The sequence below is a fragment of the Mytilinidion resinicola genome (genome assembly GCF_010093595.1).
Source record: "Mytilinidion resinicola strain CBS 304.34 unplaced genomic scaffold BDZ99scaffold_22, whole genome shotgun sequence".
Classification (NCBI taxonomy): domain Eukaryota; kingdom Fungi; phylum Ascomycota; class Dothideomycetes; order Mytilinidiales; family Mytilinidiaceae; genus Mytilinidion; species Mytilinidion resinicola.
In genome coordinates this window covers 197876-217004 of record NW_022985458.1, presented here as the reverse complement: position 1 = coordinate 217004, position 19129 = coordinate 197876, and the positions used below count along the sequence as shown (strand labels likewise).

Genomic DNA, 19129 nt, shown 5'->3' with positions numbered 1-19129 from the left:
GGCAGAACAGCACTCCAGGCGGCGGCAGGAGGAGGCCATCTTGCGGTTGTAGAGCGGCTGCTCCAAGAAAAGGCAGAGGTCAATAATGCAGTAGCAGCAGGATATAACGGCAGAACAGCACTCCAAGCGGCAGCAGAAGGAGGCCATCTTGCGGTTGTAGAGCGGCTTCGGCAATTAGGGGGCTACTAACTATACACCCCCTTCTAGCTCCACGCACACCCCTTTTTCATTCCACGCACACCCCCCTCCTCTTAGCGCTTCACGACCTTCTAATTAGCTTAGAGAGCCCGGAGCTTCCTCTGGGCATTTACCTTTATATCTCTCTACACGTGATGCTATATACAAGGCGGTATATAATGCTATATATAAGGCGGTATATAATTCTATATATAAGAATGCTATATATAAGGCCGTATATAATGCTATATATAAGGCCTTATATAATGCTATATATAAGGCCGTATATAAGCTCGTATATAAGGCTATATAAATCGGCATAATATAATTGCTTATATTATACATAGCCGCACTTAGAAAGAGCATTTAGATTAGTAAACGAGTTAAGCGAGCGAATCGGATGCTACGGAGTAGCCCTCCGAGCCAATTAGAAAGTAGTGAAGCGCTAAGAGGAGGGGGATATGCGTGGAGTAAAAAAAAGGTGTGCGTGGAGTTAAAAGAGGGTATATAGTTAGTGGCCCCTGGCAATTAGGTGCTATAGTATAGTACTACTACGTACTATCTTAGCTATAAATATTACTATTTTTCTTATTATTATATATTAGGCGCTGGTATTCGTACACCCCTTTTTCGGTAAATATACACCCCTCTTCCCGTCTAATCTTCTAATTAGCTAGAATAGCTTGGAGCTTTATCCGGAGCTCTATTCTTACGTGCATCTGTGCCGTAGGCATAGCCGTATAGAAGGCTGTACAGCCTCTCCATTTTATTATGCGTTTTATCTAATTCCTACAGCTATATATACGGCTATATATAAGGCCGTATATAAAGCTATATATAAGGTAAAGCTGTGTAGCCTACCCGTTTTATCGTGCATTTTTTCCATTTCCTGCAGCTATATATAGGCTATTATATTGCTACCTATATACCTATATACCTAAAAGTATACTAAAATAGTTAAAACCTTACCTTATTACAGCTCTTCCGTATTAAGCCTAGCCCCCCTCTATTGCTGCTTGCACCTATTACGTATTTTAATCTATATATCCCTTAATCTTTTCACTATAGGCCGCCTCCTTATTATACGCCGCAAGCTAACAGAAAAGCTTTTTACGGCTAAGCCTTTCTAGCTGGGGATAAAGCTAAAAATAAGCACTATCCTGCTGCTGTACTGCCTTCTTCTATAGTAGTGCCTTCTTCCGTAATGCCTTATCCTTTAAGCCAGGCGGCCGGCGATAAGGTGTGCGCTTATATAGCAGTATGCGCTTGTATAGCAGTATGCGCTTCCTCCGCCGTAGCGTAGTAGTCTAGCCGTGGCGGTAGGAGGGCCATGGTGGAGGTGAAGGAGAGTGTATAGGTGGAGGAGGATGAGGATGTGATTGTTTGTGGCCACGCCGCATTTGGAGAGAGCATTCAGAATTAGTTGAGTAACTTAAGCGAGCGAATCGGAGGCCTCGGAGCACCCCTCCGGACCAATTAGAAGGGGGTGAAATGACAAGGATCTGGGGGAGGTACATTTACCAGAAAGGGGGTGTACATTTACCAAAAGGACGAGCTTAATTACTACCCCCCATTTCTCTTCGCATCACCCCCCCTTTCTCTTCCTACCACCCCCCTACATTTAGCCTAGCTCCGGCCGGTAATAACTTTGTTCCACTAATTAGATTCACTTGTTTATGCAAATTGGAAAGGATGTATACACGAATTGGAAAGGCTATATAAATTAGAAAGGATATATACACATGCAGCAATAGTCTATTCACTCTCTTTACTATAGCTAGAAGCGGAAAGCTCCTAGATAACTACTTTTATTTGCTGATTAAAAGGAACGCTGTATACACTATTATACCAAGGTCATACACCCGAAGATCCTCCTGCTGCACCAGCTCCTTCACTATAAACAGCCTTCTCCTTAGGAGTAGATAGAGGGCCATCCTTAAGGGCTAGTTGACTGTCGGAGACTAAAGAAATAGAGCCCTGGGTCGCTGTTAGGGTGCCTGCTTGTCAGGTAGAAAAAGAGGTCCGGTGCTATATTGGTGAATTAAGACCGTTATTTAACGCTACTATCGCCTAAGCGATAACCTAATTGGTGGAACAAAGTTGTTACGAGCCGAAGCTAGACTAAATGTAGGGGGGGTGGTGCGGAGAGAAAAGGGGGGTGGTAATTAAGCTCGTCCTTACCGAAAAGGGGGTGTACGAATACCAGCACCCTATATATTCTCCCTTAATAAATATTTTCTTTATCTTTCTATTGTGTAAAGGAGGAAGGGGAATATGTATATTATAAGGGTGAAGCTCTATACTATTGCGCCACGCACAAACCTTAAAAGGTAAGTGAGTGACTAGCGGATTGCTAGACACGCTGTGTAGAACAAAATATATAGTAGTTGCACTGCTAGGTGGCGCTCGCCTAACACGTGTATAGTTGTTAATTTTGCCACTCCAATTTTCGTATTTTCTTACGTAGTAGGATTGCAGATGAGCTTAGAAGCGGGAGCGGCTCCTAGTTTGTTTGCTCTATAATACTTGTAGTAGGCGCGCTAGCAGGGAAGGGTGCCGACCCGCTCCTGCGACCCTTTTGTATAATGTTCCGAATTGCATAGAAGTAGGAAGGGTTGATTACCGTAGAAGCGAGCGTTGTTTTCGCTTCCTGACCCTTTTGACATGGATTTTCTCTGATGTACTCTTTCAAACCTCACTCCTTCGCTACGTTCTTCAGATTTTCGTTTGTTCCGACATCTACCACGAGATTTTGTCCGAGTTCTACGCCTGGTTAGAAGAACATTCCCTGCTAATTCTCAACATGCTAACCTGCGTCACCACTAGTTGGAAAACATTCATCAAGGATACAAAGTCGAAGAACAGCATCGCCAACGAGTGCGAGACGTTTGTTGCCTTTGATCGGCCCGATGACGTCGGATCGTGATTGAGGCGCCCCTGCCGCAAGGAAGGCCTGCTCAAGGAGAGCCGTGTTTTAACGGAGAGGTTTCTTGAAGGTTAGCGATAAGTGGGAGGAGGCTCTGAGGGACTACAAGTTTGTGATGGCATTCCTCTTTACGTGAAAAAGTATTTCGAAGTACTAGAGCGGGTTCAAGGGGGGATCACACCATGATTCGCTCACGTGATCAGGATGGACTTCCATCGATCCAGATCATTTGTTTCCATAAGGAATTGCCCTTGCCCAGCGTTGGTGTAGTAAGGTAAGTGAATCTTTATTGTTACCAGTTCGTATGAAGAAGTCAAAGAAAACAGGCCTATGGAATATATCTTATAATCATTATGACCCAGTCATGCGATCGACGCAAGACAATGCTGTAGCAAGATGTCCTTGGTCCTTTGCCAACGATCAGCGTCATAAATCCGCTGGCTATGGTCTTTAGCAGCTTGTTCCGTAGCGTACTGTGAAGCTGTTCTTCCACACGAGTCTTCTGCACTTGGCTGAAGGCCGATGACATTAACAAGAAAATCCAGCGAGTCCTTGGTAAGTGAACCGCTGTTGGCGGCACGATGTAGCATTGTTCTTCCTTCAAGATCCTTCTTGGTCATGTCGACCCCGTGTTCCTTTAGAAGCTTTAGGACATGGACTCCAAAGTCAAGAGTTCCGGCATACAAATGCCCGAGGGTCTGCCCATTATTGTCAATAAAAGATGCATTTCCCTCGATTCCTAGCAGTAACTGGCAGATGTCGACGTCAATACTCAAGGTGGATCTTAGAAAGTAGCTTGCTAATGGTGAGGCCCCGCATTCATCCAACTCTGAACCGTCCACCCCCTGACTAAGTAGCAATTGCTCCGTCTCAACCCGGCATGAGAACATCTTAGACAACAGGTGATGAAGTGCATTCATTCCTCGTCTGTCCTTTGATGCTATAAGGTTGACTGATTTTGCCCTTTCAGTCTCCAGGATGGCGGTTACTGTCTTGTAATTCCCGCTCCGAGCAGCGTGGTGAAGTGCATTGAGGCCCTTATTATCCGTCAATGTCACATCTGCCCCTAGGGAGAGCAAGACAATGATTGACTCATAGTCACCGGCTCTACTGGCTAAATGCAGCGCAGTTCGTTGTTTTGAATTGCCAAGGACAGGTCCGCTCCTTTGGATACCATTTTCTGGATGACTGTCGTACTCTCTGACCGGTTATACGGGATGCAATGGACAGGATATTCATCTTGACAGTCTCTCATTGTGAGACTGGTCCTCGGGTCTGAGAGAAGCGCGTCGAGCACCGCAATTCGATGTTGAGAGATATCAGCGTCGATTGCATCGACGTCATCCTCTTCAAAATCTACAAAATCCCACAGACCTTCTGCCCTCAAGTAAGGATCAACCCAATCGTCTTGATATCTTGTCCCATGAAGCGTTCTGCGCAACGTAAGGTGCAGAGGGCTTTCGCCATAATCGGAAAGAGCGTTTGGGTCAGCACCATGTTTAAGAAGGAACTCAGTCATTGCAGGATCGCCAGTCAAGGTCGCGAAGTGCAATGGTGTGAGACCAGCTGAAACATGAGGGACTTCCGGCGTGGACTTCGGAGCAGACTCCTCGTAAGTCGTACCGTCCTGTACAGCCTTGCAAGTCCACGTCTTTCGATGAACCTCGGAATTGATAGGTACGCCTCTGTCGAAAAGCAATTCCGCAACATCTTTATGGCCGAACTTGACGCTATAGTGCAGCGGAGTCATGTTGTTAATGTCGACTGTGTTCATTTGAGCACCGCGGTTTAACAGTAATTTGACCATCGAGGGCTTGCAAACCGCGTTGTTGACGGCATGATGCATGGCGCTTTTCAACTGTGCATCTAAGCCGGTCACGTTGGCGCCTTTTTCGAGCAACAGTACGATCGTGTCTTCGTGGCCTTCCACTGCAGCAGCATTTAGCGCATTGCCGTAGCGTCCACCCTGTGTATTGAGCCCGGCACCAGCCTCGAGCAGCACCTTCACCACCTTATGGCAGCCTTTAGCTGAAGCCACATGGAGTGCGTTGCCGTCATTTCTACCCTGTGACTTGATATCGGCGCCTTTGTCTAGCAGTAACTTGGCCGTCTCTTCGTGTCCATATTTTGCGGCAAGGAGCAATGCAGTTCGACCCGAGCTGTCTGTCGCATTTAGCACAGTTGCAAGTTCCCCTTCAATCCTCGACAAAAGGTCCTCTGTTATTTGGGATAACCCAAACTGCGCGGTGTGGTGCAAGTACGTCCTAGTGAAGGATTGGCTGTGATATATGTATGGGTGACTTCCAGCCGACAGTACCTGTGCAGCACATGAAAGCAATCCACTTTCGAGAAGAAATGAGCAGGCTTGACTAGACACCTCGGCTTCGACTGCTCTTGCGTGTTCTCCCCAGTGCTTGGCTGCATAGTCTAGGAACTCGTTTTCCTGGAGTCTCTCTTTGAACGCTTTATCCGTGGAACAGCTGCCGTTCCTGAAAGCACTAAAGGATAGGTAGGTGAGGCATGTTGTGGCAATATGGATCTGAGCACCCGGGTTCCATGCATCTCTAATACGCTCGAAGTATTCTTGCGTAGTGTAGTGCACGAAACGGACAATAGCGCTCTCTTAATCGACGACAACAAGACCAGCGCACACGGACACCAAGTCTTCGACATTAGGCATATTCTCTGGGTCAAGCTCTGCTTTCTCTGGCTCTACCGCTAAAGCGCAACATAGCTCAGAAGTGGTGAGTGGCCTTTTCGCATACGTGGTCCATGACAGAACCTTTTTGGCTTGTTCAAAATCTCCACTTAGCTGGTCCTCTATCCTTTGGCAAGCCTCTCTGTATGCATTATCGAGCGCAGCCGAGCCTTTTGAGAGTCTGGCTAAAGTTGATTTGACGTCTTTTACCGTTTTCTTGTCCAAAAGCGAATCCGTGTGCAGGCGAGCAAGAAGAAACCTGAAAGCGTGTAAGCCTACGTCACTTCACAAAGCGGAACAAGAAGCATACATGCCATCCACCGCCTCTACAATCTTGTCTTGCACCATGTCCTGCAGCAAAGGGTTGCGCTGAATGCAAAGAGGTAGTCGATTTACCTGGCCGGCCACGAAGCGCTTCACGTCCTCTTTACTAGCCTGCACCTCCAGCCACAGCGCTTCTCCGAATCCATCTACAATCTCCGGCATGAGGCGTGAGGTGGCCATTAGGCGAACATCTTCACCCGCCTGTAGATCTCGAAGGTTGGCCAGTAACTGACGGCGAGTGCCGTCACTGCTTCGACACTCATCCAGAGCATCGATCACAATGTAAACAGTAGGGCAATGTGCAAGCACATCTCGGAGTGCGCCAAAGATCTCGTCCCGTGATGGCCTAGTCCCACGGTCGGCATGCTGCTGATGCAGTTGTTCTATAGGCTTCACAATCGATGGTCGAGCCTGCACCAGCTGCTTTAGGATGGCCGCCAGCATACTGCAAGCATCCTGCTCCTTCTGAGCTTTATAGTTGCAGTACACATAAGCAACTCCATGTAAGCTGTTCTGCACTGATCTCAACAAGTGATCGATCGCAATGGCTGCTACCATGGTCTTGCCGGCTCCTGGGATTCCTGGGCAGAAGAGAGTTCCCTTGGCTTCACTGAGCCACCTTGCCACCTCAGGCGCGTCTAGGAACCACTGACCTGTTCCTTCCTGTCTGCGCTCTATGATGTCGGATTGTTGAGCGGGGTAATCTGTAGGCGATAACCATTCTAGAAGCCTGCGGTGTCTCGCGTAGTCTTGATCTTGTTGGATCCTCTTTATGCCTGTTTGTATAGCAGACACGTGTGTCCGAATGATGTTGGTATCGTCTTTGATGGCTTGAGAAAGTTTGCTTGTACAAGTGAGCAGTTTCGCCCTGCAGTGCTAGTACGGAAGCTTACAAGTGGTCCATCTGTAACGCGATCTCTATCAGCAACTTCAAACGCTCTATTCGAGCCAATATGCTGGCTATTTCCTCTTTCTTGAACTTCCATATTAGCGCCTCGCCGGCCTTCTTCAGTCGACCTCCTTCTGTCATCTTGGTCTGCAGCGTTACCAGCGCTTGCTTGAACTGGTCGAGCGGCCCGTTCTCAACTGCGAGGGCTTGGACTGCGGTGTACCATAGCTGGCTTGTGTTTCCCTCTTCGCATCGAAATCACAGGCTGAAAAGGAGTGTTTGAAGGTTTGAGACCTCAATCGTGCACTGCGCGCGGTCTTTCGAGGCATCTTTTACGTCGTTCAGATACTCAAGGACCTTGGCCGAGAGCTGCAGGATAGCGATGATGCTGGCCGTGGCACTGAGTGGATCCATATTGCAAGAAGCCGGGAACTGATAAAGACATACATGGGCCGGTGGCAATGGGTGACGGCGGCATGATGGAGGAAGAAGATCTGTGGGTGAGCAACCAGGCTGAGGGGAATGGGGCCGCAGCAAGGCTGAACAGCTGCGGGAGCTGTGTTGCGCCTTATCGATAAGGCAAAACAGCGGTTGGCTGCATGACTGTCACTAATGTACATTGCCAACCGCTGGCTATTCAAGTCGAGACGAAAGGTTGTGAGAATGTACAAAAGACAAGACTCGGTGCGTGGACTCGAAGCAGTTAGAAACAACAGCTAACGACGGAGCTTGGGAGGTATGATGACGACGGAGAAAGTCATCGACTTGCCGTTCGAACGCCCACCGCTGTACACGAATTGTTCATCGCTCGCGTTGAGGACGCTATATTTAGTCAGCTAAGACTGATACGTAAAGGAACGGAAAACGCTACGGCCTTCGCTCAGAGGCTATATCCGGCCCGTTCTACAGAGATATTCTTTCTCATCGAAAGTGAACTGACTTCCAGAAAGTCAAAACATGTGCCGGATGCCTCATTGTGGCACAACAAAGCTCAACACCTTGGAGTTATTGTCGAAGTCGCATACTCACAAAAGAAGAGGTTAAACAGGCTAGAAGACTATCTACTGGACTCGGACGCGAGTGTACGGCCTGAAGGAGTCGCGCAAGGCAACATTGTCGGTATGGCAAGTCCCAACTCCTCCACACTGCTTATTGTAACGAGTTAGGAGTACGTTAGTCAAAGAAGTTGAGGACTTAGCGAACCAAGCGCGAATCTTACACTGGGGTAGCCCAATATCAAGGACTCCACCGACGAACCCAACAGTCTTTCTCGGTCCATGGCATAGGAAGGTATAATGGTGTCCGCAAACGTGCATGGACAAAGCCATGACTGAAGCTGAAGCAGCCGCTGCCGGCTCTCAACCACGACCCTTTCCGATCTCCATCTCCTAACTTCTCATTTGGTCACCGCGCCAAATCCTGGGCGGTGCAGGAAGGATAGTCATACGCAAACAAATTCTGTTACGTTCTACCTGCAGCAGGTTGACCGCTTTTGTCACCGGTCAACCTGCTCGGTATGGAATGTGATCAACGCTAATTTGCAAGTGTCCTTCGCAGTATTAATTAGATCCTAACGATTGGAATGATGAGAATTGCATTTGATACATTTTAATCAACTATGATAACATGACGACCATTCCGAGAGATTGGGTGAAATGAGCGACGTCACTTGTGCGCAGTCGATAGAGAATTTTTGGGATGATCAGTGCAAGAAACACGCTTGCTATTCAATTCCGAAACCACCCACGTCAATCGTGTATTCGGCTTTGATTTATTCCCTCTAGACTTTTTGATAAGTTTTGGTGAAGTAGTGATTGTAAGTGATCGGCGCCAACAGCCCAAACAAAAACTTAATCGACCCTCGACACTCGTTGCCGCCTTGTCTCCCTTCTCCCATCCCCGTATTTCTCGATATCGAACGATAAGTTTGTCTGTAACGAGAGGTATACGACAATGTGACAGCTGACATCCCACTTACCTTATCGATGCCCTTAGCGAACCTTCAAACTAACGCTTCAGTCTTCCCATAGCCTCCTTGAACGTATCCATGCCCTTCTGGAGCATGGCTTTGCGAGACTTAAGGAATGCGCGCTGCTGGGTAAGCTCTGGTGGCTCTGCGGCGATGAAACTGACCTCCTCGTCAGTGAATTGGGCGACGACCAATGGAGAAAAGATTCTGTTGGGAAGCGGCTCGATGAGGTGGCGCTTAATAACCTGCTTGGCGATAGCATTAATAAAGTACTTCGACTCATCCTGCTAGACTATTATCTTTCTGTTAGGAATGAGTTGGGTGGGTATTCTTGCCCTGTAGTATGCGCGCTGATTGTCCAACGCCTCCTTGGAGGAGTATTTGTCCATGTTCTGCTCAATAGAGTTAGCTATAGCTTTCTCCATCTTAGCAGGATTGTAGTGGGTGTGGCTGGAATTCGAGTAGTAGATATTTATCTCGGATGCGCTCTTTGCACCTTCTACAATCTTCTGGTGCTTGCGCTGTTGTTGCTTCTGGAGGGTGGTGGTAAAATAGTGGTTGTAAGTTATGGGATAACAGGCCTTATCTGCGAGGATCTTGTAAAGCTCCTCCTTGCTAGCTAATAGAGTAGTGGCGAGCGCTGTATCTATATAGAGACCAGTAAGTCGAATTTAGAACTTAGCTAGAGAAGTATACTAAAGAACAATATAGACAAAGTCTTTGCAGGCCTTAGCAATCTTATTAATATATTCTAAAGCAATTGCCTTCTTAAGACTAATCCTAGAATAGTTGGCTAATAAGTATAGGATTAAAGTTCCCTAGCAACTTAAAACTATATAATTGCTTAAGCACTTTCTAAACCTATTAGATGGCTTCCTAACGGGTAAGTGTTTTCGGCTTCGGGAGAAGTAAGCCGATATCCTCGTCCTCTAACTGGCTCTATGCTTTCTTATCTTTAGCTTTGTTAATGTTATTATTACTAGGACCCGTCCCCACGGTATATTTGTAACCACGCAAACGTATATAGTTAGTAAACTCGATGTTTAGATACTAAATAACAGCTCGGAATTATTAGATATTTTTTGTTAAGTTAACAGCGGCCTCTATATTAACAGGCCCAAAGAACTTATTCTTATAATACCTTTTAGCAGCAGAGTTAAGAATATTGTAAATATATATACTAATCTTAAAAAGTATTATACACTGTTTACTAATTATGCTACGCTTCTTACCTAGCTTCTTAATATTATTAACTATGTTCTAAAGCTTAGTGTTTATCTCTTCTCTAAGTAACGGAAGCTCCTTAATAAGATAATAAAGCAAAAGGTTGCTAAAACGCTCGCAAAGCGGGTTAATCCCTACGCTGTCCCTAGGCAAGTTGTTGTAGCGGCCTTTACTAAAAAAAAGCGTTTCGGCCTTATTCCGCTAACTAATAGAAAAGCTTATTTTGTTGTCCGCGCGGTTCCTTAATATATGCTATCCTAACTTAAAATAGATATTCTTATTCTAGGCCAGCTTAACCTAGTTAAGTTTATTCTAAGTATACTTATAAAAGTAATCGGGCTTTATAATAATACCTAGCGTGCACTTATATTTCTTATTAATCTTTTTACAGTAATTAAGAATAATTTAGTTAGTAAAATTATTTTTTATAAAGACTATAGCAAGGATTATAGTATAAGGATTTTTTATATAGTCTTTAATAAAATTAAGGATTAAGTTTTTATTAGCTTTAGTTTAGGCTTTATTTATAGTATAGATTAGACTAGGAAGATTAACTAAGGTTTTAGTAGGTTAGCTAAGGTCTAAAAATAGGTTTAAGAACTTATAGTTATAGTTAGTCTAATCCGCAAATTTTAATAGAAAGAATATTTCTAGAGAATACCCTTAAATTAATTTTACTAACTTATCCTAGACCTATAACTTATATAGCATCTTTAATAATCTCCGGAAGTTGTAAAAAGTCTTTAATAGACTTGCTAAAAGTGTTTAATTTTACCTGTTCCTGTTTTAACCGGTTTTTATCCGGAGTAATTATAATTTTAATAGTAGATATTAGGTTACGCTGTAAGATAATCTCTATTATAAACCTAGTGTAAAAATTCTCTTTATAAAGGAATAGAATTTTAGTAAAAGCTTTAAGAATAAAACTCTTACTACTAAACTAGTTACTATATATAGCAAGCTATAGAAGTCCTATAACACTACTAAAACCGGTATAATAAAGTTTATTAACAATATCTATAACCTTATATTAGTTGTTGCTCTAAAGTGCCTTAAGCAAGCTTATTATTACAGCTTCGGGGTTAATAGCAACCGGCGTAATTGGAGTAGCTATGCCATCCTATTTAGAGTTGCTTAAATTATTAGAAGCTATCTAGGTTTTCTATAGCAGGATTTAGAGTAATTAGTTAAAATTAAAGTTAGGGTAAGATTATAAGAGTTTAGTAGGAGGTCCTTAAGAGGGAAGCAGGTTAGAGTTCGTTTTAGGGACGTGTAGTAAGTGTTGGTTGGTTTACGTTGTCTAGCTTGTTGGGAAGTTAAGCAAGGCATACTGCTGTATCTGACAAAGTTAGTAAGGCAACATCAGAGACCATTCCTGGGCGACATATGGGTGCATCTTGGGTTTACGATGGTGGTACTGGCTTTCAAGATTAAAAATTAAACTGAAAGGAAGGGGAGGCGTGGAATGGCAAAGTACAAAGGACGACCCCTGCCACGTTTCGATCGTGTGTCAGCACGTGACTGCGGCATGGGAAGTCGCACCGACACGCTGCAGAGTTTAGCAGTTTGAAGCTCTGTCGGCAGTCCGGGTACATGAAAGCGGGCGGAGCTCCAGCCCTAGCGGCCTTCCTGTGTTCTCAGATGGGAGGATGGCCGCTACCCTTCAGCTCGCGACGAGAATCTCGCACAAATTGCAGGTACTGTAGCACGATTGTTCAACAGCGGACTGGAAAGAGGATATGGGCGGCAGCTGACGGCAGGGATTGTGAGGAAATTGTGCTGGATGGGTGGGCGTCACTGTGTGACAAAGGGCGCGAGTTCATAAATGACCGCCATGATGGCTCTCGTCGCCAGTAACCTTGAGAAGTATACTGCCGCAGACAGGAGTCGCGAGCTGCATCAGAAACGGAGCACAGATCTTAGTGCATTTTCCTAGCCAGCTTATGTAGAACAGGCCCAAAGAACCGTCCCCAATACCCGTGCTCCCCCTCATCCATCCCATACTTCAATAGATTTCCATACAACCTGAGCGACCGAAAAACTCCACGTACTGAATCTGTACTTAGCCTCTCAAACCGATCAAGATCGGGACCTAGAACATGCACACCACTTCTCCCCGACACTAGATCTGCGCGCGGATAGCACTCCTCAGTATAATTGGCGTCTCACGGGTCGGACTTGATGAACGTTTCGGACTGGACGAAACACGACTGGCGGTCGGGCTGAATGCATTCCTTTCGTTCAAAGCCAGCGTAGTTTCGGCCCCGAGTTGCGACACGCTCTGCTCGGGCTGAACATCATCAACATGCTTAGTTCTTCGCCGTTTTGGGCTGTCGCTGCGATGCGAGCTGGAGGCAGGCATAGGGAGGGACATGGCGCACTTTCGCTTCAAGGGAGCTGAACGCAGCTCGGAGTCGTTGTCGGGCGGAGGAGTAAGAGGGAGGCAGAATCCGTGCCCGAAAGCAAGCCACGAGTTGATGCGATCGTACGGGGGCATTGAAGGAGGGCTTTCCGAGTCCATCGTTGCGGGTATGAGAATTGTTGGATGCCTAGTTACATAACGCCGATTTGTTTGTTTGTTGTGCAGCTTGGGAACTACGAAGATCAAGAGAAAAGCGGGTCTCGGCTACTCCCGAGACCTTTTGGACCCCGCGCCCGTGATGCTGCTGCAGCGCCTAGTCCACGCCTTCCCAAAAGTAGTAGGGCGCAGAAATAATAACTGACTCGTTTTATAATATATATTACAGTATATACACGCTATTCTGGTTAGCACAATGGACATCTAGGACACGTCGCATGAGTCGCTAAATTTGGGGCTTTTTGAACACATCCACGCTACAACGTACGAGGTCTTTTCACTTCATAGTATACATAGCAATGACACAAAATCTTTGCTATTGCCTTATATTACCGTATGTATTATTATGCCAACGGTTATGGGATAGATGTAGCAATGGTTTGGTGAAGGAATCTAGAATGTTGCCAAGACCGTCACGCACAGACCAATGCGATCCAGCATCGCAGGATACTGTTCGTTGAGGGTTGTAGTACAGTACTGCTACTCTGAGAACAGTAGCCACGCAGGTGGCGCTTACCGTGACGATGCCTCCTCTTTATAAGCACCCAAAGATGCGATGGTAAGGGTGATATGTTTGCATAAAGCGGGTCGTTGGTTGCTGACGCTTTCAGTGGTAGACGACGAGGCGAACCAAGATACACGCAGTTGTCGGCCGGCAGTACCGCAGTGCACTAAGCTCGACTTACTTAGCCTTTTTGAGTGGGATGAAAATAAGATATACGACGAAGAGCCGCCCAGCTGCATTTACTACTCCATTGAATGGAAGGTGACGTTAAGTAACAGACTTATTACGAAGGATACAGAGCAGAATCTAGTGCTAGCACCTGCAGCGTACTGGACCCTATACCTACGGCCAAATTTGGAGAAAGTGTTATACAAGGTGTCGCCAAATAGACGTGTTAGAGCTGACGATACTAATGTTGTTATCTCGGTAACAGAACGCTCAGGGCGGGACCTGGTAAAGCGGTTTGATGAGACCGAGATCGACTGGCTGATTGTAGAAAAGCAGCTTGTAGCATGAGGCGAGATATTCTGTGCCGGTAAGAAGCTTAGATTGGAACTGTCCTTTAATTATATCGACATAGGTCAGTTATTAACCGCGCCATCAAAAAAGGGAGATAAGCGAGGCTCGTTGTCCACTACCCAGCAAATGCTTTGTGAGAGAGCTTCACAACTCAATGCTGAGGAGAGCTCTACTAATGAGCCATCTATCTGGCGTACTGTTTACAGCCTTATGCGCTGTCTAGGGCCGCATTGTAACCTGGGCCCTTATTGCTGGCGGGATGCAGTAGGACAGAAGCACTACAAGCTAAGAACACATCATTTAAAGGGTCTTATACGGCATGTAGAGCAAGGTGGTAAACTGCAAACTTACGATGATGTTCCTGAGGATATTTGTTAGCAGCTTTATGCAGAAGAGCAACAGCGACTCGAGAGACATTAGAGCCGATCATCGTCTAACCTCCCTCCGATTAACATTACGAACGTACTACCGGCACCGTCTAATGGATCCTCCCTATCAACTGCACCTGGTTTGGTAGGGCCATCTGCTCCGGAGAGAGCTACTTGTCTTGTTATTCCTGGCTCTCGGGATGCCGCTGTTAAGGAATACAGTTATTGGCAGCAGCTGCATGTTGACGACGAGGCGCTAAAGATCGAGTACCAGAGGGCTTGTGAGATAGCCTTGGCGGACGGATTGGACCTTGAGCAAATCCATGGGGACCAAGATTCTAAGTTCTTTAGTGATAAACTCGGGTTGTAACAGCTACAACCTAGGATCAACAACTCATACGGTTCACGGTCACCTACGTACAGACTTGGAGTTGCTGGCATAGTAGCTGCCTACATGCCTAGCCAGTTACAACTTCTACAGAGAGGGGTTGGGGTACGGTGGCCTACCCTGCCTAATGCTGCCTACTGCTGCCTCCAATTAGTGCTTCTGCCTATGCATACAGTCACTTCCTACGTAGTATATAGTTTGGCCTTCGGGCCCCCGAAATAAGACAGAGTTCACATCAGTTTTCAACCTGAGTGATAAGGGTGTAAAAACAGGCATTGCACGGCGGTTTGTAAGTGACATTGAACACTGGGTTAGAGAACACAAATGTTGTAGTGGGGTTGAAATAGATTGATAGCCTGACTAGAACTAAATAAATTTGCCTGCGATGTCTACTGCTCTTTAATGACTAAACCGGCGTGCCGAAAGTGGCCTCTGGCGCTCTTTTCTCGGTTGCCCACCACGTCAATGCACCATTCTAGGAATGCACCAAAGCCCTGTTCCGGGTCATCTTCGAAAGCTTGCCAGTTCTTCTTAATGAAAGATTTTAACTCAGAGAAGAACTCCTCAATTGGATTTAGGTCTGGTGAGTAAGGCGGCAAATACATAAGCTTAACGCCTGCTACATGGCACATCTGCTCTAGCCGCTCCGTGTGATGGAATAAGGCGTTGTCCATTATGAGTACTAACCTCGGCTCTGGCCATCTGCCGCAATAGGATAGGAGCTGCTCAATAAAGTCCGTAAATATCTCGCCGTCGGTAGATCCTTGAAATACTCGCGCTAAAAGGATCCCGTCTTGAGTATAGGCAGGTAAGATTTGATGTCGACGGTCACGATGGAACCGAGCGGTTTGAATTGGCGTCACGCCTAGAGGAGACCATCCAGTCCGTCTAAATCCAACCCGTTTGTCGCATCCTGACTTATCTACATACACAAGATGATAAGAGCGAAATGCCGATAGATTATGGAGATACAGGTCTCGCAGATCTGGATTGCGCTCCTTCGCTACTCGGCGAGCGGTCTTCTTTAACCAACTGATTGAGGCCAACGCCCTGCTTATGCTACTGGTTGTGACATGGACCTCAAACTCGTCCTACAGGAAGACCGCCATCTCATCCAAATATTGGCCCGGTCGTTCCGTTAGGTATTCTTGTAGGGCTTCTAGCATGGGAGGAGTGATAGATCGAGGCCGTCCGACGCCATTGGAAGGAGCTTTGGTGTTGCCAAAGATACGGAGGTTGGAGCGTATCGCGGTGACCGACCGGCTGGTGCAGCCTATATTTCTGGCTATTTCAGCATTAGTGGATGACTCACTGCGAATAATTGCTTGGGTTTTCCTATGCTGCAAAGCTGTGAGGTTCGGCGCCATGCTGGAACGTCTTCGTAACCTCGAGAAGTTGGCGCTGAGGCGTCTCTGCAGTTGGCCTTGGCATAACACAGTGGCCTGTGCACGTGAGAATGACACGTCACAGATCTTGCAGCAGCTTGGCCGGCAGCACTGTCACAGTTGCTGCCTTTCAGATCTCTTGAACATAGAGGCACCGCTCTGTCACCTTCGGACTCATCACTACTAGAAGCTGACCAAAGATTTCTCATGCTATGGCATCTTTAAAGGAAAAAATTAAAGCTAAGCTTGGCAGAAAGAAACTGGCAACGCCCCCGGTCAGCGAAGCCTCATCTACCTCCGCTACTCCACATGCATCAGCCGTTCCTGATCCTGCCGCGTCTCCGTCCGGCTTGCCAGAGCGACTATGGAACCAAGCATACGACCAGGCAAACGCCGTTGACTCGAGTACCGTTAATGCATACGAGACGATTCTGTCCGCCCGATTGATCTGGAAAGATGCAGACCCGGCAGACTCCTCACAAACTGCAGACCTCGCGTTGCAGCAGAACAAGATTGAGCAAGATCCAGACAAGCGGCGGACGCAGATGCGCCGGCTTGTCCAAGACGGCTTGCGCAGGACGGAAAAGGACGCTCAGGTGAAGCAGGGCATGGAAGACGGCATCCAGGCCGCCATGGCCGTGAAGGAGGTTGTTGACAGTGCGGTGCAGGCGTCGCCGCAAGCGGCTCTCGCCTGGGTTGGCGTGTGCTTTGCGCTCGAGGTTGGTACTGCTGTTGTTAAGACAGCCATCTGGCGCTAATATGCCGTGTTAAGATCCTAATGAACCCGCTCACCCAGGCGAGCTCTAACCGGCAAGGTATCACCTATGTTGTGTCGAGGATGGACTGGTACTGGAATCTGTCAAGTCTGCTGCTGGATGAGAACACGACCGAAGCGCACTCGCAAGGCCTGCGAGGTGAGCTTGAGAAGAACATCATCCAGCTCTACGCAAAACTCCTGTTGTACCAGATGAAGAGCGTGTGTTACTATCATCGACGACGGCTATCTATATTAGCGCGGGACCTAGTCAAGCTGGAAAATTGGGACGGCGAGCTGAGCGACATACAAGCGGCAGAGGCAGCAGTGCAAAAGGACTCAGCGCAGTACAACACAGTCTCGATCCGGACTCGGCTTGGTGCTATTGCTGAGACGGCCAAGTCGCACAATGCTAAGCTCGACAGCATCAGCTCAGCAATTCAGGATCAGACCAGGCGGCAGGAGAGAATGCACGAGACCAACGCGGACAATAAGTGCCTAAGAGACCTGTGCAGCACTAATCCTCGCGACGACAAGAAGCGCATCGAAGAGACCAAGGGCGGCCTGCTCAAGGACTCGTACCGCTGGGTCCTTGAAAACTCTGACTTCCAACAATGGCGCGATGATCCCCAGAGCCGGCTGCTGTGGGTTAAAGCCGATCCTGGAAAGGGCAAGACGATGCTGCTATGCGGGATCATTGATGAGCTGCAGAAGTCGATGGGCGCAACAGGTCTTCTTTCGCACTTCTTTTGCCAGGCCAACGACCCGCGCATCAACAGCGCCACAGCTGTGCTGCGAGGCTTGGTGTACTTGCTCATCAAACAACAGCCATTGCTAATCTCGCATGTGCGGAAGAAGTACGACCATACAGGCAAAGCGCTATTCGAGGATGCAAACGCCTGGGTTGCCTTGACCGAGATCTTCACAAACATGCTGCATGACCCCAATTTAAATAGGACGTACCTCATTATCGACGCGCTCGACGAATGCGTTGCAGACTTACCAAGGCTGCTAAAATTTATTGCCGAGCAGTCGTCTATATTATCTCGCGTCAAGTGGATTGTCTCAAGCCGCAACTGGCAGGAAATTGAGGAACGTCTCGAAGTGGCGGGACACAAGGTGAAACTGTCACTTGAGCTCAACGCAGCATCTGTGTCTACGGCTGTCGGCATATTCATTAAGCACAAAGTGCTTCAGCTGGCAGAACGGAAGATGTACAACGAGCGAACGCGAACTGCTGTGCTGGACTACCTTTCCTCAAATGCGAACGACACCTTCCTCTGGGTAGCGTTGGTGTGTCAAAATCTTGAGAAAATTTCCCGATTAGACACTGTTGCAAGACTTAACGAATTTCCACCTGGCCTTGACCCTGTTTACATGCGGATGATGCAACAGATAAGCAACTCGTACAACGCAGATCGCTGTAAACAGATCCTTGGCTCGATCGCGATAGTATACCGACCGATCACACTGCAAGAGCTTACTTCTCTTGTGGAGACACTTGAAGATATAGCTGACGACCCAGAGTCGATAAGGGAGATCATTGGCCTTTGTGGCTCGTTTCTTTTTCTGCGAGAGAACACGGTTTACCTTGTGCATCAGTCGGCAAAGGACTTCCTATTATCCAAGGCATTTAGTGAAATCTTTCCGTCTGGAATAGAAGAGGCTCACTATGTAATCTTCTCGAGATCTCTCCAGGTCATGTCTAGGACGCTTCGACGAGACATTTACAGCTTACGTGCGTTAGGATATCCTATCGAGCAGGTTAAACAGCCAAACCCAGACCCATTAGCAGCGTCACGCTACTCGTGTATCTACTGGGTCAATCATCTCTGCAACTGGAATCCCAACTTGTCGGCAAATCACGGAATCAGCCTGCAGGATGGAGGCGCTGTTCACGAATTCGTAAGAAAGAAATACCTTTACTGGCTTGAGGCGCTTAGCCTGTGTAAAAGCATGTCAAAGGGAGTAGTTTCAATAGCGAAACTTGAGGCCGTAATTCAGGTAATTCCGAATTAGCAATACTATCTATATATAATACATGCTAATATAACGTAGGGAAGAGCAAATGCATCTGCATTAATTGAACTAGTTCAAGATGCGCGTCGATTTATTACGTATCACAAGTGGGCAATAGAGAGCAGTCCTCTTCAGGCATATGCGTCTGCAATTGTCTTTAGTCCAGCTCACAGCCTAATAAGGGGTCTTTTTAAGAAGGAAGAGCTAAAGTGGATAACGATAAAGCCTATAGAAGATGAATGGGGCGCGTGCCTGCAGACGCTCGAGGGCCATAGCGACCGGGTCTACTCAGTGGCCTTCTCTCACAACTCGACGCGGCTGGCGTCAGCGTCACGCGACAACACAGTCAAGATATGGGATGCGAGTAGCGGCGAGTGCCTGCAGACGCTCGAGGGCCATAGTAGCT

At 47.1% G+C, this 19129-nt stretch overlaps 6 protein-coding genes across 6 annotated transcripts in view; 4 read left to right on the top strand and 2 right to left on the bottom strand.

The window, feature by feature from the left end:
* BDZ99DRAFT_152670 (HET-domain-containing protein) overlaps positions 1-411 on the top strand; it is a 3979-nt gene extending 3568 nt beyond the window's left edge. Inside the window, exon 3 of the mRNA XM_033712791.1 lies at positions 53-411. Coding sequence (XP_033571386.1) covers positions 53-86 — 34 coding nt within the window. The 3' untranslated portion in view covers positions 87-411. The remainder of the gene's footprint in view (positions 1-52) is intronic.
* A 2364-nt stretch (positions 412-2775) lies between these two features.
* BDZ99DRAFT_545031 (uncharacterized protein) lies at positions 2776-3151 on the bottom strand (the record flags this gene model as incomplete). The annotated part of the gene is made up of 2 exons (XM_033726829.1): positions 2776-2940; positions 2989-3151. Coding segments are annotated over 2 exons (231 nt in total), but the record flags the coding sequence as incomplete, so codon positions are not given.
* A 2935-nt stretch (positions 3152-6086) lies between these two features.
* BDZ99DRAFT_491208 (uncharacterized protein) lies at positions 6087-7428 on the bottom strand (the record flags this gene model as incomplete). Its single annotated transcript, XM_033723093.1, has 3 exons — positions 6087-6969; positions 7019-7246; positions 7277-7428. The coding sequence occupies 3 exons, from the start codon at positions 7426-7428 to the stop codon at positions 6087-6089; spliced, it is 1263 nt and encodes a 420-aa protein (XP_033571384.1).
* Positions 7429-8669: 1241 nt separating this feature from the next.
* On the top strand, positions 8670-10276 carry BDZ99DRAFT_481240 (uncharacterized protein; the record flags this gene model as incomplete). Its single annotated transcript, XM_033722383.1, has 7 exons — positions 8670-8685; positions 8799-8830; positions 9034-9543; positions 9638-9643; positions 9833-9866; positions 9943-9980; positions 10250-10276. The coding sequence occupies 7 exons, from the start codon at positions 8670-8672 to the stop codon at positions 10274-10276; spliced, it is 663 nt and encodes a 220-aa protein (XP_033571383.1).
* A 4258-nt stretch (positions 10277-14534) lies between these two features.
* On the top strand, positions 14535-14818 carry BDZ99DRAFT_467463 (uncharacterized protein). The gene has a single exon (XM_033721024.1). The coding sequence runs from the start codon at positions 14632-14634 to the stop codon at positions 14785-14787; it is 156 nt and encodes a 51-aa protein (XP_033571382.1). The 5' UTR covers positions 14535-14631; the 3' UTR covers positions 14788-14818.
* Positions 14819-16162: 1344 nt separating this feature from the next.
* BDZ99DRAFT_575411 (NACHT-domain-containing protein) lies at positions 16163-19128 on the top strand (the record flags this gene model as incomplete). The annotated part of the gene is made up of 3 exons (XM_033728465.1): positions 16163-16669; positions 16723-18708; positions 18763-19128. Coding segments are annotated over 3 exons (2859 nt in total), but the record flags the coding sequence as incomplete, so codon positions are not given.
* Position 19129: the final 1 nt, after the last annotated feature.

Coding starts and splice junctions, on each gene's coding strand:
- BDZ99DRAFT_467463 (XM_033721024.1), top strand. CDS start 14,632: ATGCCTAGCCAGTTACAACTTCTACAGAGAGGGGTTGGGGTACGGTGG.